Source organism: Thermobia domestica, chromosome 5, assembly GCF_964235325.1.
Source record: "Thermobia domestica chromosome 5, izTheDome1.hap1.1, whole genome shotgun sequence".
Lineage (NCBI taxonomy): Eukaryota > Metazoa > Arthropoda > Insecta > Zygentoma > Lepismatidae > Thermobia > Thermobia domestica.
The window spans coordinates 54111678-54133708 of NC_137458.1; the positions used below are offsets into that span (position 1 = coordinate 54111678).

The 22031-nt window shown below is 35.4% G+C and overlaps 1 protein-coding gene across 1 annotated transcript in view; it reads right to left on the minus strand.

Annotated features, from left to right (window-relative positions):
* Nucleotides 1–2061: 2061 nt before the first annotated feature.
* Nucleotides 2062–22031, minus strand: part of LOC145685919 (uncharacterized) — a 203004-nt gene continuing 183034 nt past the window's right edge. The window contains exon 16 of the mRNA XM_081758687.1: nucleotides 2062–4631. Coding sequence (XP_081614813.1) covers nucleotides 4510–4631 — 122 coding nt within the window. The 3' untranslated portion in view covers nucleotides 2062–4509. The remainder of the gene's footprint in view (nucleotides 4632–22031) is intronic.

Here is a 22031-nt window from a genome sequence, read left to right on the forward strand (position 1 = left end):
ATGTCACCATGAGTTATAGTTGTGTCTGCTCAGTATCACTGCAATTAACCCCTCATTTCAGATGGATTAAGCCTTGCTATTCTTAATTAAACTCGAAGTCGTTTTTACTCGAGCACCTTCGAACTCAGAACTAAGCTCGCCACAATTCTAAAGGACTCACATTCATTTATTGAGACCAAGAGCAGATATTTCTCATTTGTATCTCTGAAGAGCGATCGCAACAGAAATTCATACGACAGTGGAGCAAAGTCACAGCGACTTTACTATTTCGTCACAATCAAAATCATCATGTTCTTTATCACCAGAGTTACGTATATGAACACATTTATGTGAAATTGCTTTACCCGAGAGAAGATCATTTTTATACTTGATTTTTATTTGTAACTAGAATTGGTAGATTCCAAATGACAAGTGTGGTCTAGTGCTGTAAACAGTAATAATATTAATAATAATAATAATAATAATAATAATAATAATATAAATTGAATCGCACGTTGTACCTACTGCATAGTTAATTTTGAATGAGTCGAATTCACTCTCAGTACATGACAGTCATTCACCACATATATTATGAATGAAGAAGATATTCAAGACAAAAATTTAAAACTGTTTAAATCTGATTTTTTATGGAACGAAATGTTGAAGCTCGTAATTCCAGAAACTTAAGTAATATTAGTTTTCACTGATCATAGCGTAAAATATCACGAATCGAAAAATATATTCGAATAAAATTAATTCAATTTTCTCGTAAAATCCGAATTACAAGAAATAAAGATAATGCCACTTAAGTTTCCAGTGGCCAGTACGCCCTACGGACAAGAAGGTGCAAATTTTATTAAACACCTGATCGTGAAAAATATTGATTAACATACTTTGGAATTATTTTTGACGATAAATTGCGATGGACACCCCAGCTTGAGAAACTTGTTATCAAAGCAAAGAACCGCTTACAACTTCTTCGTCGTCTGGTTGGCCAGGCCCTGCGGTTTAAATTGCAAATTATTGCTTAACACATACAAAGCATTTATGCGGAGTATACTTACATTTGGACACATAGCCTGGTGTTCAGCTCTTCCGAAATTTTACAATAGACTTGAAATTCTAGAGAGACATGCCATTAGTCTGGCATTTAGGATCAAACATCCATATCATAATACTGACTTGTATGACAAAATTACCTTACCTCCGCTTGTTCAACACATAGCACAATTGCGTCAGAAGTTCATAACTACAAGTCTCCATGATCGTAAGGATATCTTTCTTGACACCATATTTACTGATTTACAACAAGAATCTCAATCTAAGCACTGCTATACACCACTCAGAGTTTTGCTATCCATATACATCCGCACTCTTCCAGCAGATCACCACCATGCCACCTTCTTCCGTCAACATCTTCCACATCTTTTTCCATCATAACACTTTGCTCTCTACAACACTAATTTGGGCTTACTCCATGTTTCTCATCAGTCCTGAGACGCCCCAGGACAGAAGATTAATCTGCATTTGTTTGCACTAACATCTGTATGTTGTGTTGTGGCGTTACGAGCACCTCACTCATCATATTTTTTCCATTTTTGCATTTTCTACGTTCTTCGTTAGTTTCAGAGTTTTTTCCGCACCTTTTTGTTATCGTTTTGTATATGCACCTTTCCTTACTAGTTTGTAATTATGGATATATTATTAATGTTATTGTTGTTTAATATCTTTATTTTATATTTTTTTCTTGTTAGTGTATAATAACAATGTTTGTTTCACAGCTCCTTAACCAGCTATGAGTTCAATAAAGAATAATTGATGCTCCCACACCCCTGGCCAAGAGAGAGGGCGAAGCGCTCTAGTACCCGTTTCTTTACACCCACTGATTCCAAGTTCTTCAGTAATCAACCAATGTTTTACTTAAATTCATGCCCATAACCTTCCAATTCAATAAGTAAAGTACTGTTACTACCCACCGCTCTAAAATATATATATATTGATTTTTATTAAGAAGCATATCAAAAAAAAACACTTCAGATATTTTACAGCTGAAAGGTAAAAATAATATATACATACTAGTGACAAAAATATTACATACGTTAAGACATTTTACTTTTATTATAATAAAAATACATAGTAGCTAATATCTACATAAACACGTTCTACCTAATCGCATGACCCGTCAGTAATGTGATTCTGAAATGCTTTTAAACTCAAATTAAGTAATTATCTTTGCACCCAAATTTAATTTAACGGAAACAATCTTTCACTAGTTTATTAATTGAATTTCAATTAAGCATTGAAACCATAAAGATACTGTTCTTAATCTGTTAGGTGTTCCGTTATAAACATAATGATTACAACATGACAATTCCTGTTCATAGGCATAAATAACTTATACTTGCTTCAATAGTTTTTAGCGTACTTTTTGTCTGCTTCTACCAACTAAGTGCAGCTCATAGGATTCACTTAATATTGCTAGGCCAAAAACACAGAAATGATAAACCCTTATAAAACATATATGTGTAGCATGCAATTTGTTGCAGTGTTTGTTTCATAATATTGCTCTAAACATTGGCTATAAAATTTGCTCTACATTATTATAGGTTTCAAAATCTAAAAACGTAACCAATTTCATATTATTTCGTAGCCATTCGAGTATTTCGTAACCAATTTCATATCATCACATGTTCCTTATTAGAAATAATTCAATTCTGAAAATTCCATGAAAAAAATGTGTACTTTTCCTTGACAGATTTCGAAGCAATGCTGCACAAAAATTTTGAATCACGAAAACATAAATATTCTTTCATTTCACTATATATTCGAAATATTCTTCGTTTGTTAACGATATACTGTTTACTTTTCTCAAGTAATGTAAATTCCGATCTTACGGATATTTTATAGCATCCTGCTATTATTTCTGACATATTTAAACTTTCACTGAGACGGCGAATGAACTACTCGGTGAACCGTACTGATGGCACCTGAAGAGTCTACTCTTAATATCCTTTCCAAAGCGTTCTCTTTAGCACGAAACAACTTTGAATTAATATGTTAAGCAACTTAGAATGCAACTTTTAAAAATGCACTGCAAGAGATCGTGAAACTTGTGAAGAACACACTAAAACCATATAACTATATTGAGACTGAGAGATTAACATATTTATAAAAAAATGTAACCAATTTCTATGTCTCACTGAATATGTACTTCAGATATGCTGTGTATTTAATGACTGTCCCAAAATTCAGGCAAGATTTGCATTTAGGGGCCATATCGGCTGAAGGTTCTGCCAACGAAAAAAATACAGCGTGACAGGGTTGTTACAAACACATTTTTCAAAGTTATCAGAAACGGAGAAAATGCGTTCATTGTTGAGTGATATTTTAAAAATAATGATGGCTACAATTTGCAATTATTTTTCCAAACTTCGATTGCAATATGGATTTAAATTCATCCACTGTGCAAAGATAGAAATGTGTCATTGATTTGTGATCTTAAACACACTGAAAGTTCATCAACAAGTACCTCAACACAAAACATCGAAGCACTTTGCAAAAGTCTTGCTGATATTCCAGGGACATCAATTTAGCTGAGAGTGCACGTCTAATTGGTCAAGAATTAGACATGCAGAGATGCTCTCTACAGCATACTCTCAAACAAGATTAGGATAATCATGCTTATAAGGTTTAATTTACTCAGAAACGGAGGCTAAATTACTACACACAGCCGAGAAAGGTCGTTGAATGGATTCAGGAACACGTAGATGATGATTTTTCGAAGAAAATCATCTTTCGCGATTATGCTTATTTGCACCTTGATGGTTTTGTTAATCGACAAAATTGATGTATTTCGGGTTTTAAAAAAGTTACAGGTGATTATTGAGAAGAAAATGCATCCAAATTTTGTCCGGTTTGGTGAGAATTTTGGCTTGAGATATCATCGGATCATTTGTTTTAATTATGGCTGGTCAGACAATGGTGTTGACTATCGTAACATGATAAAACCACCTTTGTTGTTTCTAATCTAAAAGAGGCGGATGCAGATGACATGCGGTTTCAACAAGACATGCAACACAGCTTGATGAACAATTCAAATTGTGCATGTGTCATTTCCTGATCGCTAATTTCCTGTTTCGGTGATCAGAATTGGCCTCCTGTATCTTGTGATTAACGTCATGAAACATTTTTCTTTGTGATTTTTGAAGTCTGAGATTTATGGCAACGCGGCCATAACTACCGACATCTTGAAGGGAAAAAACGCTGTATCAAGAACATTAAACCGTATTTATGTAAAACGATCATCGGAAATTCACAAGAAAAAAGGGCGTTTGTGCCAGCATAGCCTTGGATGGTATTTACACAGTATAATATTTCATACGTAACCTTATACGGTGTACTTTATGATTCAATAAAATATTACATTTCTTTAATTATAAAGCTATGTGTTATTTCAAAATTACTTCTTTGTGTGAATTTTAGGAAACCCATCACATAAATGCTTACGTCAATTTGATGGACTGTCAACACTCAGTTACGGCACATTTTTAGAATTAGGATTAGTAGAGGTTTTACAATAAGAAAATACATTATTTCTACAAGACTCATAAAGCTGGCTCCAACAAAAAATCCAAGAACACCTCCAATGTACACTGAAAAATAAAATAAATATAATACAATAATCAATATATCAACATTCCCAGAAAATTTAAGTAAAAATATTTCGTTATGTAAATACTAAAGAAGTTCAAAAGAACACCATAATGCTTTTGTTGCAATTAATATATCTACACAGGTTATGTAGTACGCACGTTTTAGAAGAATACTATATAGATCGTTTAACCTTGCTCGCGTAAATATACTTCCAGTTCCATACTTTCGTTATATATATTCCTTATATTCATATATATATATATTTCTCTCTCACTCCCTCTCTCTCTCTTTCTGTTCATGTATGTGGGTATATATGAACTATATCGACAAACTTTATAGGTAATATATCACATCAAATTAAGAAGAAAACTCATATGAACCTTTGGACATAAGTCCTTACTTTCAAAGATATTGGTATCCTGAAGATCGTCGAAAAGCCCGTTATTTGATCCCGGGTTATGTCAATCATAGAGTGGTGGTATATATAAGCATGAAAAAAGTTGCGCATACGCTATTGAATTATAGATTCAAAGCAACTGTAAATATTTGGAAGAGAAAATATCATAAAACTGAACTTGAATCTAAAATTCACGGTCGACTGCAAGAAGTGATGTCATTTGTATATATTTAGGTTCATATCTATAAGGTTTCCATTATTAGAATCTTCTCTGGCCCTACAGAGTTTTATTTGCATGTATTATGGTTTGTGTTTCGATGTGTGCATTTATTTAACTATATCATCAAAGTGTCGATTAATTGATGAACTGTAGTCAATGTATAGTGTCCAGCACTAGTACATAATTATAAGGTGCTAATAAAGTACACCGGCAAACTCTAAGACGTGAGTCCTTACATCACCATTAGAAAAAGCAGTTAATATGACTAGAGCTGAAAAGTGTATATTTTCAGAGGCAGGGCTGTCCCAATCGCATAAATGCTATATTTCAATGTGCCAGACTTTGACCATGGGAAGCCGTGGATTAACGGTCCATATCAGGTTAATGTAACTCAAACGTACGCCACTCAAATATGTATATTTCGATCATACATAATGTTTGGGGAATACATTCTCAACAGTGCATAAATTCCAAAACATTTTCGAACGTATTTCACTCATATTCTCTGAATAAAAGAGGATCAAGAGGACAACGAGACAGATATCAGTAAAGACATAATGCGCCGTTGAAAGTTGGAAGTGTAAGAGACTGACATCTCCACCATTTCTTGTGGTCGTAAGAACGTGTGTTGCGAGGGGGTAGTTCCCGCTTACACGTGTAAAAAATATAGAATGGTGGTGATTACATTCAGCGTGCATTATTTCAATTACAAGGAATCGTGGAGCTGACAGCTGTGAACGAATCAGACGTTCAAGCGATGCTTTATTCATTCACTAATATCAAAGCTTACATTTATTCATTTAATTCGCACCATATATTATAATTCTCTTGAAAGCATATCTTACAGTCATTTACCCTAGGGAATCCCTTGCGCACTCATTGTACATTGTTGATATGTATGTGCATATGGGTGGGTGTCAGAGTTCCTTTACATTAATATGACGCGCAACAGCTTTGTTTGTGTTGTTCGAAATCACGTGTATTAAAATGTACCATTTTAGTAGTTTTCATGGCTCCAGCTTTAATAATGTATACTATTGACCTCAGGTCATTATTAACGAGACATTTTTCCAGTGTAGCTTATTAACATCTACAATTTTCTTATTACTTTCGGCTAGTCCATGACAAAAATAACAACTCCTAATGTATAAATTAATTAACGCTTTGAGGATATGCATGTAGCAAACTTTCAGATAGTGAAGTGCCCATTTCATGAAAGTCTTCATTTTAACAATCCTCGATGTGTTTCAAGATCGCTGTCTAGTTATGAAAGTAATGTAATATTTTGCCCCTTGAGCCATTCTTATATTTGTATTTTTCTGCGTGGGTTGGTTAATATTTTAAATTATATACTCATTTTTGACTAAACAGCTTTGACCAAAAATTTAGTTCTGACTATCACAGTTCTCAAATAATTGAATACATTTATTCATGCATACACTAAGATATAACCAAAATTGGATGTTTTGGTGCATACATGAAACTAAAAATGATTTTCCTTCTATAATTGTACGTTTATAAAAGATTATATCTAAACAGATCCTGTTGAATTATCTGTCTAACCCAGGAATTAAATCACAATTAGTGCTAGACTCAGCAGTAGAGTCAATGATTTTTGTTCAAGGTGCAGACAAAATTAACCTTACGGTTCTTTAGGGATCCTTGAAGTGTATGTCTGAGTTTGTTGTTTGAGATTGGATTTCCCATTTTTAAGCTACATATTGTGTATTTAAAGGGAGTAAACCGTGAAATTCTGATTATATTTAACTCACTTTCCGCACTAAGCCGTTATTAAATTGCTGAACAAATATAGTGTTGACAGAATATTAAGTTCTGCAACTAGTATTAGCTAAAATATGTTCGATTGATATACGATGGTGGATCAAAGTGTAATACGTTCTGTGGAACAAAACACATTAATGAGACTAAAACAGCAAAATGTATTACATAGTCTGAAGTGAACTGTACAGAAAACTACTTGGAAGTATTCGGGATTTTGCTTCTTGACCTATGATTTTAAAGCTGCTTCAACTTCGTCCAAGTCATTGAATGTGAAACCACTTATGTTCTCCTCCATAAGCTCAAACATGTAAAAGTCAGAACATGTAAAAGTCAAACAAGTAAAATTAGGGCTGTAAACAGCGAGGCACTAATAAATTTTTGTTATTGCTTGAGCTGTGAAAAATGACGGGTTTGGGTATTCATTATCATAATGGAGATTAAAAGAATTAACGCCTATTAGTGGTCTCTTCTTTATAATCAAATTTTCTAAGTCTGGTTGAATAGGTTTTCGCTGCTAATTGCAAGACAATGATTCAAAAAAATCGAAAAGAATAAATACCCTGTTTGTCTCAAAACAGTGCTGCCCCACTGCTGCCATCTTGGTTGAACTGAAAGACTTGACATTTGCAGCGAATGGAACATCTATGGTGCCATTTACTGGATACCGCTTTACAGTCTGGGTGATTCAGATATACCAGATTTCATCTCTAGTGACCGCAACCTTGAGGAATTCTTAATTTTCAGCTTCAAATGCATCCAGAATGTCTTGAGAAATTTCCACTCGCCTCCTCCTATTCTAAATAGCCAATTGCATGGAAACTACTTAGCACACATTTTGCAATATCTCAAAATAAGAATTATTTAATGGATAGAGCCATACGAGAAGTTCAAAGCATCAGCAACATACTGAAGTGTGATCAATTCAGCAATACGTTCTTGTTTTGCATGTGTGACTGATGTTGTCAGCTGGAAGCTTTGATTTAGCAGCAATTTCTATTCTCCGTTCCTAAACTACGTCACTCAACGCCGCACATTACTGATAGCTTTTACACCCATTTCTGAACCATTTTTTATATTATTATGAATTTTCTTAGGTGGACAGCCTATGCAATAATTGCAATTACGGTTCTTCCTTTGAGTTTCCGATCCATGGTTCTAATCAATCAACCTTATAGAGAAAACACTACACAAGTACAATGAGGTTACCTCTATACTGTCATGCATAGATATTTTAGTAGCAGTAATAGAAACAAAATTATAACGCGGCAGATATTACTTTCTGATTCATCGTTGAATACTGTAATTAGAATTTTTAATTAACTTAATATAAATATGTAATAAAATAGTCTTCCTTCCTTATTATTACAATTTCGAATAATCTTTACTCATGAGAGTTAGTCAGAAGAACTTGCAGAGTTGTCTCTTTCTTATTTACAATATTAACTAAATCATTCGCAGAAAGTAAACTTTTGCACATGTGTGTGAAATATATTCATAAATAGACCTCACTATCTATAAAAATCAGTTCTTGTTTGTTATGTATATTTTCCGTACGAATGAATATCATTCTCATACGAACGAAGATCAATGGTTATACTACACGCAACAAACATTTAGGGTAGAATTAGATCTAAAATCGCTTTCTCGTGTGTCAGAGAAATCGCTTTAGAACTAACATAAGTATAAACGCAAGGGAGTGATTGGATAAAACGCAAAAAAAAATGGCTGGTGACGTAGTTGGACTTGAAAACATTTTTAAGCATTCGCATAGGATAGGGACGTATAATGATAATGTAATTCATTGTATCCAGCGTGGACCATTTAATATCAGTTAATATGTCCTTGTTTCCTTTTAAGCTAAAGGACAGAAAACACTGGAATTTTCTACTATGCAAACATCGTCAGAAACACATTGTTTATCATAGTTCATGATAACAAACTTATAATACTGCCGGCGCCGTAACTTCTGGGGAAGAAACCTTTAATACGCGTATTTGGGACTGTAGAAGAAGATTTTTAAAAATTTTTGGACCCCCGATTTCCATCTTTCCCTTACTCTTTATAGGCCCCCGGGAGCCTTTAGGTGTCTGGGACCGTTAGTAAGAATGTGGGCCCATTCCATATATGACAAATTGATTAATTGGACAATATTGACAAATCTCAAAGACAGACAAATAAATATTATTTCTAGAGACTTTAATACCAGGCACTTTCAACGGAAATGGGCTCACCACTCACTTTTATTTTATTTACTATTTTTGTGCTGTTTGTCTATGTAATGTAGTGGACTTGTTTCATGCTTCATTTATAGTTTCATGTTCTTGTCGTATATGGAGTAACAATATTTTGTCTTGAAATGGGCCTCTTCGAACGGCAGGGAGCTTCTCTGGAGGAGCAGTTGCCTCCTGCCCATCACAGGATATGGTCCTGAATACGGTTGCAAACTCAACACAAAATTCTGATTTTAAATTGGCACTAAACCATATTAGGACATATTCCAATTGTATAGGTAAAGGAGTTGAGTTGAGTTGATTTAGTTTAGCGTCCCGTTCAGCAGCGAGGCTATATGAGACGTGGACCTACTGATTAACGTGGAATCCGAACCACATGAGCTCCCGCCGGGACATAGGTAAAAGGAAAACATACATTTATGATGGCTTAATACTACCAGTTTCATGTTAACGTTTTCGTCCAAATGGTCAATCTAACCACTACACTTTAAAGTACACTCATAGTAAAAAACATTTGAATGGCTTGCCTAAAGTCTCTGCACCATTGACTGACCTTACCTTCTCTAATTACTGTCGGTCCGTAAATGCCATATAATCTAGTGCTGTCTAGTGCATATATTTGAAAAGCGAAAACCAGTTTTTGAAAAAGTGAAATTTCATAAAACGGAAATGTTGGTTTTTAAAACCGGTTTTGCGGTTTCGGTTTTAAAAAGCGAAAGAAAATCGAAAAAGCGAAAACCGCAAATGTCAGAAAAATTCAACAACACTAATCTCAAGTAACGACGAGAAAACAGCAAAGAAACTTTCCCCACATTGGCTCACATTTGTCAGATGGAGGGGAATTTCCTCGAGTAGGGAAAAAATGGACAAAATTTGCAGAGGGGAAAGAAGGTATTTTTCTTAAAATGTCTTAAAGTGTAGGGAAATTCCTGTTGAGTATACTTCTACAATTGGCAGGATAAAAAAATGTAAATTGCAATTTCTCAGAAATGGGCACGGCTATCGTTGCTGGGAAGTAAAAAAATACAGAATAAAACATGATCAGTGTTTTCTTCACATATAAAGTATTGCACGTGCGTAAAGTATTGCGATAAGAAACCTGTCATCACATGCAAAACCACAACATTCACATTTATCGGAGTGGCAACAATTAAAATTGTGGCAACAAACCAATAATAAAATTGTGTATTGCGATCTAGATTTGCTTTCTTTTCTTTTCTTTTCTTTTTTTTAAAGAAAGGGAGGTGGTAATTTTTTATTAACAAAGGAAAGAGTGGCAGTACTATTTTCAAAAGCAAGGGGAAAGAGTAATAATAATATAAAATATGTCTGTCTAAGTGGATGAGATTTCAAATTGAATTTCATGAGTTGCATGTGTAGTTATCTTAAATGGGGATATACCTTATTTTCTATTTAGCTTAGTGTTGAATATTACTCGATTTTAGTAGGTACCACCCGATTTGCAGGTTCTATATTAGTTCCCCGCTTAAACATATCTTAATTACGGAAAAACATCCGCCTTTTGGGATTGGAAAAAAAATCTAAGAGCACTTTGTTGATAAAGTAGTGGTATATTCAACGTAAACTGCTACACCTCTGACAATCTCAATCACTATTGAGTTACATTTGGACTCGCGCTCAGGCTCAGGCTGTGGGCTGTCTGACAAGGGAAGAGAGGGAGATTATATATCGAAGTGGAAGATGATTTATACGCCAATCGAAAACACTAATGACATAAGAAACTGTAATTAAAAAATTCCGAATGCATATACTGTGCAAGTTATAAGAATATACAGGGTGTCTAGAAAATCCGTTCCCACCTTAGAATTGCAAACGGTGAAGCAGATTCCAAAACATGAAAGCATGTGTGATCATTTTAGAAGTACAATGAATCAAAGCAAAAGGTGTTGTCCTAGGGCCATCCACATTGTCCCAGGAAGACCGAACTCAAATATTATAAATTTTAAGAGGGTCAAGAGGTTTATCGTTGGAAACATTGGAAATGAAAGAAGAACGAACAGGTCTCGATTCTCTAAAATGATTCTGTGTAAAATGACGGCGGGTCAAAATGTCAGCAAAAACGTCATTGTAAACTTTATGGCCACCCCCCCAAAAATTGAAACGATGAAACAGATGTCGTAACACGAAAACACGTGTGTCATCATTTCAAAAGTACAATGATTGAAAGTAAAAATATTTGTCCAAGGGTCCCAGACGGGGTCGTACTCAATATTTCCAAATGGCAAAGAAGGTCATGTAGCATGGCGTTGGAAAGCTGTTGTGAAATGAAATAAAATGGAACAGTTCTCGACTCTCTAGAGTCACCCTATGCAGAATGGTAGCCGGTAAAATTGGGCATCCTCATTTCGGTTCTCGCTTTCCATTTTGCAATTGGCACGTGTTGTTATGGTAAGACGTTTGCACGTATTCGCTGTTCCTGGTGCAAAAATAATCGTTTGAATAATTTAATACTTGATAACCCAGACAACGAGCTTGAATACCGCTATTCTACACTATATGTTAACTATTCAGTTCTATACTCAAAGAATTCAAGTGTTCTTTTTTCTTTATCTCTTAATTTTCTTTTACTTTATTATATCCTTCGTTTATTTAGACATTACTGGAACCAAAGAGTAGAAACTCACAGTAGGGGCATTTCCTTTTTTTCCGTTCAGTACAAGAATTAAAGTTAAAACAAACCCAAGTACAGAAAGAACTAAAAACAAACCACAGTGTTATCGTAAAGCGTCCAGACTTGTTTCATTTACTTTCATTTAAAAACAGCTTTACAACGATATGATACCTGACCTCCCTTGCCATATGGATATTTTGAGTAGAACCCTGTCTGGGACTCTATAGAGGACTCTTCACTCATTGTACTTTTGAAATGATGACATATCTGTTTTCCTGTTTTGACATCTGTCTTAAAATTTCTTTTTTTTTCTTTTAGGTTGACATTAACTTTATAATGACTTTTTTGGCATTTTGAACGGGCGCCATTTTGTACAGGGTAATTTTATTGAGTCGAGACCTGTTCCGTCTTCTTTCATTTCCTAACAGGTACTCCAATGATATGCTACTTGACAACCTTACCATTTGCAATTTTTGAGATGGACCCCCTAGGACCCTGCGGGTGACTCCGGGACTACACATTTTGCTTTGATACGTTGTACTTTTAAAATGATCAAACATGTGTTTTCGTGTTTTGGCATCTGCCTCGCCGTTTGGGATTTCTAGGGGTGGAAACGGATTTTCTGGACACCCTGTATATTCATATAACTCGCACAGTACAGGCATTCGGATAATTTTTATTACAGTTTCATAATAGGTGTCATTAGTGCTTTCGAATGGCGTATAAAAAATCTTCCACTTCGATATATAATCTCCCTCTCTTTCCTTGTGAGGAGTGCGCGCTTGCAGAGCCATTTGATAATAAGACATCTGCTCTAATGGACAATGGTTTCCTTAGTGTAGTTCATGTGTTTAAATGTAATGTATTGGTGGTTCTACACGAATGGATATTCGTTTGTAGATGTTGTGACAAACACACTTGAATTATTCATGCCTTCATAAGCTACAAGAATGCCCAACGACAATTTCAAGTGTCAGTTTAAAGACACTTATAGAAGCGAAATTAGGTTTGTTAGCCAGGACGGGACTCAGTTTGAAGGAAAGTGTACGCTCTAGAAAACTCAATATTGTTTCAAAAATAGGCTGCAGAGAAGCAAACTGGACCCCACCTGATAATTATATATTTTGTAAATTAGACCACGAGGAACACGAATATGAATGAATTTTGACATTCTGAATTTCGGAACTAGGGATATTCGAACATAAAATGACCACAGAAGCAAACTGAACCCCAACTTATTTTTATATATTTTGTAATTTAGACCAAGACGAACACTAATCTGAAGGAATGTTGACTTTCCGAATTTCGGAACTCGAGATATTAAAACTTAAAATTTAATATAGAGGCTATGTATCTATATGAAAAAAACACAATATTCTCTATACGAAACATATTATGTCCTGTGGGATACATAAAGGTAACCAACAAAGTTCTGTCGCTTTCTGTGGAGGTCTATGTTCAATTGGCCCTCACACCATGAGTTAATGCGAATGGAGATAAGGCGAAGGTAAGTTGTTGGTGTGGGTATATCCAAAATTCTACCTGATTGTGGCAGTTCAGTTACAACGTGAACGTGTGTAAGGACAGAATGAATATGGAACCTACACAGAGCATCATAAGGGCGTGTATGCTGTACAAGTTCAAACTTGGGTCAAACGTCGCTGCAGCGGGCGGAAGACATCTCAGGCCTTTCGTGAGGATCTCGTGATGCACAGACAGTGCAAAGGTGGTTTAGCAAGTTTAAGGACTGTGACGAAACACTCACGAAAGACGCACCACGTATCGAAAGACCAACACATATACAAAATGAAGATCCTCATGTAGCAATTGAGGCGAACACTGGTCAGACATATGAGGAACTTGGACTAACATTGAATGTGAGTGGAGAAACCATTCGGCAGCACCTCCATCAACTTGGGAATGACTACAAGTTGGCTATATGGGTTTCACATGATTTGACTACGGGCCAGAAGGCTACACGACCAGCCACTGTTTTTCTTCGCTGTCTCGTCTGAGGAAGGGGGCATTTCTGCACAGAATGTTGGCATGTGATGAAAAATTGGTCCTGTACGAAGCTACACGCCGTCGTCATCATTGGTTAAAATCCCATGTACCATTTCCAAAACAGAAGAAACCAGTAATATAACAGAAAGTCCTCCTATGTGTTTGGTGCACTGCTCGCGACATCGTGCTACCGGCTAGTCAGAGCAGAACATCAATGCAACTGTCTACTGTCAGCAGTTGAGCCGTGTTCAAGAATAACTAAAAAACTGGAGCCAGTACTTCTGAATCGCTAAGGGGTTCTCCCGTTACGGGACAACGTTAAGCCCCACATGACTAGAATGACCCGAGACACCATCCTATGCCTTGTTTGGGAAACACTATTTCATCCGCCATACTCCCCGGACATTGCTCCGTCCGATTAAAACCTGTTCCATTCCTTGGACACACACCTTAGAGGACTCCAGTTCAACTCCGTAGCAGATGTGCAAAATGCACTTGATACCTTCTTCGCTTTACGGCAAACAAAATTCTGCCGCGAAGGAACCCACGCCCATCCCGAACGTTGGCAGGAGATTGTTGATACTGATTGGGTACTATTTTTGATCTTCTAGGTACGTCTTGGATGACATATCGATGCTCTAAATTGATGGGTCAAAAAGCGACAGAATTTTCTTCGTTACTTTTATACATACTATACAAAACTATTGTATAAGTTCTAGTATATCTAGGTCGGAATGTCGGAATGTCAAAATTCCTTCAGGTTATTGCTCATTTGGTCTAGTTTACAAAATCTATAAAACTATTAGATGGGGTACTTTTTGTTTCCGTGGTCACTTTATGTTCCAATATCTCGAGTTCCGAATCTTGGAATGTCAAAATGCCTTCAGATTCGTGTTCGTCGTGGTCTTGTTTACAAAATATATAAAAATCAGTACGTGTTAATTTCCTTCCGTTGTTACTTTATGTTTGAATATCTCGAGTTCCAAAATTCGGAATGTCAAAATTTCTTCAGATTCGTGTTTCTCGTGATATAATTTACAAAATATATAAAAATCAGGTGGGGCCCAGTTTGCTTCCCTGAAGCCGAAAAGTACATTTGAAGTGTCATCAAGGAAATAACTAAAAAAAGTGCGAAGGATCCCAGGTCAGTATTTGTAACACACAAGTTCACATCAGTACTTACAGTTTAAAACGCCACACTTTTTTATTTTAAAATATGGCAACCCTAATTTAGCTGTGACTTGCAGAACCATGGAACTACTCCTTTCCCACAGTCCTGCATAGCTTATATTAAGATATTAGTCTTGGAGCAAATAAGAAAAGTTAAAACACACATATAAATCGATACAATTGTCTCGATTGATAGCTGCTTTCACAAGTGTAAAAAAATGTAATTAAAAACAGCAAACATTGTTTCTGCTTTGAAAAGGAGAAACATTGTTTCACTTATAAAACAGCAAACACAGTTTCGGGCGGCTTTCTCTTTCAAAAAGAGATTTTGCGGTTACGGTTTCGAAAACCGCCTTTGCGGTTTTGGTTTTAAAAACCGCAATTCCGGTTTTCGGTTTTCACAAAACCTTTTTTTCTGAAAACCCGAAACCATCAAATGTCACAAAGATTCGACAACACTAATATAATCGTTGGACATCAGTTTAATTCTGGTGCGTGAACTTGGTCTCCTGACATTGAGCACAAACGATGAAATTAGTGTCATTGGTTAGTACTTCGTTTATGCCCGTGTGTGCATAAATCTCCATCGTTTGTGCTTTATTAGTTCCGGAGATATAAGCAAAAAACTGGTTTGTGTGCCAAGTTCACGCTGGCCCCCAACTTCAAGCACAAATGATGAACGTAGTGTCGTTCGTTAGTGCATCGTTTGAGCTCGTTCGTGCAGAAAAACCCATCGTTAGTGTTTCAGTAGTTCCTGACTTATAAGCCAAAAACTGAGAACAGATTTGGAAACTGTGTACAATTTTTTGCTTTTACTTTCGAAATAAAATGTTTGCATTCCTCTCACATATGAAGCACAAATGATGGGACTAGTGCAATTGGTTAATGCATCATTTATTCTCATTCGTGCAAGAAACTCAGTCATTTCTGCCTTATTAGTTTCAATGTTATGAGCGAAAAGTTCGTAGGACGTCAACGTGAACTGGCTAAGAAACGTAACGTGACCTGATCACATTGTATGACGCCGTGGCAGGGACGCCGTGGTTTATTTCCTAAGTTTTGAAACTGTACATAAGACATCCCTTTTAAATTTTAAAAATTGTGAAATATAAAGTTTGGTTTGGTAATATAGGACCGTGGAATGTGCGTCTCTAAGTTTGAGGTGTCCATCTTGTTCTCTTTTATGGATAAAAAATTTCAAAAAATTAAATTTCAGAACATTGTGAGGGATTTGGACCCTTTGGACATAGTCCCCAGACCTCCAATAAAAACGACGAAAATAGTGTCATTCGTTAGTGCATCGTTTGTGTTGGTTACAAATATTGGCTACTTCTTTTGAAATTAAATTGCTTCCATTTCCCCTACATGTGAAGCACAAGCGTTGGGATTACTGCCATTGGTTTGTGCATCGTCTGTGCACGAAAACGCATCGATCGTGCCTTGTTTGTTTCAGAGATATGAGAGAAAATCGGAAAGAGACAAGCGTGAATTCACCCCCACCCCACCCACCCCGATTTGATGTATAAACGATGATCATAATGCCATTCGTTAGTATATCATTTCTGTTCGTTTGTGCATGAAACACCGTTGTTTGTGATTCTATAATTCCAAAGATATAAGGCAAAAGAAAACAGAGTTGGAAACTGGATACAAATTATTTATTTTTTCGTCATCAGAAATAGCTAGGTAAATATCTAATGATAAAATTTTTACTATTCGGGAAAATGGTTGCATCTGAAACAGACCTAAGTAGTATTTCCCCAGTTATGGGTTAATCAGCTACGATTGGTAAGAGACGTAACGTGACCTGATCATGTTGTATGACGCCGTACCTAAATTTTGGCAGGGATGCAATGGCCATCTCTTAAATTTTGATAGGTACATAAGACCTCCGTATTAAGTTTTGAAAACTGTGAAATGTGAAGTTTGGTTTGGTAATATAGGACCGTAGAATGTGCTTTTGAAACTTTGAGGGATCCCTCTCGTTCCCCTTTATGAATAAAAAATGCCAAACATTGAAATTTTGGAAACGTTTGACACATTTTGTCCCCTTAGGTAAGTTTTTGTGACGCTATATGGCTGTATATGTAAATATACGTGTCCATTTTCTTTTATAAGACATGGGTATGTTGATGCTCCCTTCATAAATTTGGGAAGAGTAGATGCGACCGCCATTGAAATTTAGGAATTGTAAAACTCTAAATGTTCTCTAAAGCCCAAACAAATACAGTACTACTGTAAATTTGGGAGTCCATCTTGTTCCCCTTTATAGGTATAAAATTGTCAAGAATTTTAAATTTGGAGAATTAACACCTATTATACTATCTTTCGTGGAGTATTATGTGTTATATGCTTATATAGACGGGTACATTGTAGGGATGGGTAAATCCGGTTCCTAAAATATATGAGTCCCGTATAATAATTGATCTGGGTACCTTCTTGGTTCCATATCTTGTTACCTGGTTCTCGGTTCCGGCTCCTGCTACGCACCAACGCCGTAACTTTGATTTTTCTGGGGGAGGTTCTCTAGAAAAGTTGTTTTGTGCCCTCCCGCAAAATTCGAAAATAGGCATCATCTTTCCATATTTCTCTTACACTCTTTGTGCCCCAGAGCATGTGGACCCAACACAGGCCCTGAGCCCGTTCCATACACGACAAACTAATTAAGGGGACAATATTGACAAATCTCAAAACCATACGAATATATCTATTTCTAGGGCTCCTAATAATAGGCATTTTTCACTAAAATGAGTCCATGAATTATTTTAGTTTTATTTATCTTTTGTGTGCTGTTTTCGTTATGTAATGTAGTGAACCTGTTTGATGATTCATTTATAATTTCATCTTTGTATCTTATATACAGCAAGAAAATTTTGTCTTAAAATGACCCTCCTCAGACAGCAAGGAGCTTCCCTGGAGAGGCAGTTGCCCTCCCTGCCCCCATAAGTTACGGCCCTGGTACGCACTCAATCCTTGGTTCTGTATCCGGGTGCCCGATTCTCTGTTAAATACATGGGTACTTGCTTCTATTTTCTAGAACCGGGTACTTTATTCTAGGTTAAACAAATGGGTACTCTACTCTAGGTTGTAGAGCCGGGTACACCATTTTAGGAACTAGATTTGTGCATCTATTTCTTGGATTCCGATAGGTAGCTACTGTATTGACATATCTAGCATGATTATGGCATTAAACGAAATAGAAATGTTCATTTCCAAAACGAAAGTCGTCTCAAAGAACATACAAAATTACTTATTATTATTCAGATTCAGGTTCATGGTTAACTGACCATCGGACACTTTTCTTTCCTGTTCAGTAGCTAGTTTTACAAGGTTCATAAAGAAAAAAATGTGTGTGGTGAAACAAAGAGCATGATTAAAATATTCATGTTATATATTTCTGTCCCAACTGCCGTCAACTATCTAGAATTTGGGTCTTGTATCGGGGAACCCGATTTCCAGTTCCAGATCCGGATACCCGGTTTAGGGTACATATGTAAGATTCTCACTGAATCCAGAACCAGGTAACCGGATCAAAAATTTTCTGGCAATTTTCGTTCAGGGGCCAATTGTCTTTTATAAGACATGTGTTATACGATAATGATCCCTTTCATAATTTAGAAGGAGTACATTGGCGCACTCCTTAAATTTAGGAATTGTCAAAATGAAATTCGGTAAATGTTTCTAGGACCCGGATATATAAGTCAGTAAGATTGGGTAGTCCTGCTTATTCCATTATGTATGTAAAAGAAAAAAATATTAGTATTGACACGCAGTCGGTTATTGGCCTAATTTACTCTTTTGGTGAGGCTTTACAACATATAGTTATTTCGTTGAGCACAGATTTCAATTATCTTTTAAGACATATGAACATTGGTGCACTCTTCTTAAATTTTGGGGTGGTACATTGAATCACGTCTTGAATTTAGAAGTTGTAAAAAAAACATTTTTAAATGTTCTATAGGATCCAAATAAATGTTGTTGTAAATTTGTTTGGTACAGCTTCTTTCCTTTGAGGAGTAAAAAAATTATCAAAAAATATCAAAATTTTGAGATTTTGACCTATATTCTGTATTTTGTTTATATAGATAAGCACATGGTGAACTTCATGTTTAGTTTCATCGTAATAACTTGGAGAGCTCCTAACATGTACTTTTTTACGTACATGAACTTTTAATTCTCTATACCCCCTTCCCCTAAGATGCGCCCTTGAATCAAAGTAAGAGTTGATAAAAAAAAAAAACAGCTCAGAGTATGTACTCACTACAGTGTTCAAAAACTCATTTTTAACTTCTTAAAAGTTTGCACGTGATGCAATCAGAAATAGCAAACAATATTGCTTCAAAGTATATAAAATGCTCCCCTTTCTCACTTCAAATCGAAATTCAAAAACCGTTGGACACGGGTCCGCTTATTTTTAATGAGAAATTTGTATGGGAATTTCTTTTCATCTTCCTAACTTGACAGGATCGTGACAGTACAGTGCCGTAAAGGATGCGATCGGGGCGACGGCCCCCGGACCTTAGGAGGAGGGGTGCAAAATTAGGGGAAAAAGGAAAGATGTATATAAACTGGAAGGAAAAGTAATAAAAAGTGCTAAAAATCAAGGAAAATCAGGATTTTTAAAGACGTTTCTTACCATTCGCGCCATCCATGGTGGCGCTAAACGGCTGGTCTCTCAATCTCACTAATATGTACGGGGGGGGGGGGAACGTCGTCGTACACTCTCGCTACGGACGTGGATTTTGACTCTTCGTTACCCATTCTCCTCATAGAATATGCATTTTAATCAAAATAACATAATTAAAAACCCAGTTCAAGGTACGGGATAACTACATCCAAAGTTCATTCCAAACGATGAAATCGGTTAAACCGTTTTCCTGTGAAGTGAGCAAAAACAAGATCATTTTCACTTTTATATAATAGTGTCATTGATACAAGTCCTAGCGCACCCCTACCTCCATACTTTTGACTAGAACAGATGCATAGCACAAAATATTTACATAATTGCAACTGTAAAGTAGATTGGGTAGTGTCTTTGCGCATTGGCTTTTATCACATGCAAATCGAATCGTGAAATCTATCTAGTTATAACAAAAAAATGAAATAACTATTTTGGATATTTTATATTTCATAAATAATGAAAAATTGTGTAATTTGTGGAGAATTAAAACAATACCAAGAATTTGCTCGAAATAGAAATACAAGACATGATGAGTATAAAGCTTGCCGGAATAAAATGAGAGAACAAAATGATGAAACAGAAAAAATGGGTGCGTTTGCTTATAATGTTGAAGATCCTGAACAATTATCTGAAAAAGAATTTATACACTTACAGATCGAACTGAATTATATCAAACTAATGTTTTTAGAATTTTACATTGAATATAAGAATGGAAAAGTTCAACTTGATGAAAGAGCAAAATATCGTCTTAATAAAATAAATGAGCTGTGGAATAATGCTTTGCCCTACAAGAATTTAGACTACTATTTCAGTTTTAAGAACCATCATATCTTTATCAATCATATTAATAATAACAAGTGGAGTGACTATATAAATGCATTTTTGAAATGGAGGGTAAGGATGTTGCCTTATTCAAATTGGAAGTAAAGATAATTAAACTACTATTTTATGACATTTAAAATCATAAAACTCTTATATCTAAAACTACTTAAATCTATTTTAGCTCTTCTATTCGTTGTGTTTCTCTTTCTCGTCTACTCTTAGTACATTGATCATATAACTCTTTTAACTTGGGAATCAAATCTTCTTTCCTTAATTCCTTTAAATTTAAATTTTAACACAAAGTTTCTTTTAAATTTCTGAGACACGATTACATTACACTTTTACAAACACAGTTCTTCTATCAAAATCTTACATACACTAGGCCCATTACTATATTACAGTTTGTCCATTAATTCTCTGCTAAAGTTCTTACACACAAAAAGCAGTACAGTTTTACACATATCTGTATTAGAATTTTACACATTGTGTATCTATTTTATTTTTACACACAGCTAGATTACACTTTTCCATTCTATTCCGTCTTACATAGCTTTTTCTTAGGTTTCTTACACAATGTCTTCTTATACTTGTTTGCCGATTAAACTGTTTAGATTTTTCTTTTATAATAAATATGGAGCCGGAAGTTAATGATTCTGCTGCTATACATAGATCTAAATGTAATATTCGTGAACTTATTGGAAAGGTTAGGAGTACTGGAGAAAGATTTGAATTAGCATTACATCTAGATAATATACAGAATAACAATCTTTTAAGTGATATAGGCCAAATAATTTAATCACAAGGAGAAGAGAGAGTTGAAAAATTAAAACCAATAACTAAGCCGTTCTGCGATAACATTATGCTGGTAAAGATAACTGATATTTCTGATTGCGAAAATAAAGATAAAACAACTGGGCTTCTTTTAAAATCGGATGTTTTTGGTAGTTTTAATAAGTATTTAAGATCTAAGTTTTCCAGATTTTCTCTCGCTTTGCATGGAGTTAAGACCCAAAAACCATTTCTTTTGTCCGGAGACGCAGGTAGACGCAATGGTGTTAAACAAATTGTGGATGCAGATATTACAGAAATTCGATAAAGATATCCAATACCTGTTGTTGTGCCTTACAAGGTTGAGCTTGCAGATTTAGATTTGGAAGATTTGCTACAGGATTTACCATAGATCTTAGACACACTTAGAAGGGAATGTTATTATCTTTTAGATTTCGATATTACACAAGATTTCGCAGGAATTTTTATTAAGCAAGAGATGATGGAATCTTATTTTAAAGAGAACTATAATTTTTGCTTAGAAGGAGAAGTGACAGATTATCTTAGTGATCTCGGTCCAGAAGAATCGGATAGAATGAAGAAAAAAAATAAAAATTATAGTTAAGAGTGACCACATAGTTGGAATCGATTGTTTGCGTTGGAATTGCAGAAATTGTTCCATAAAGATATAC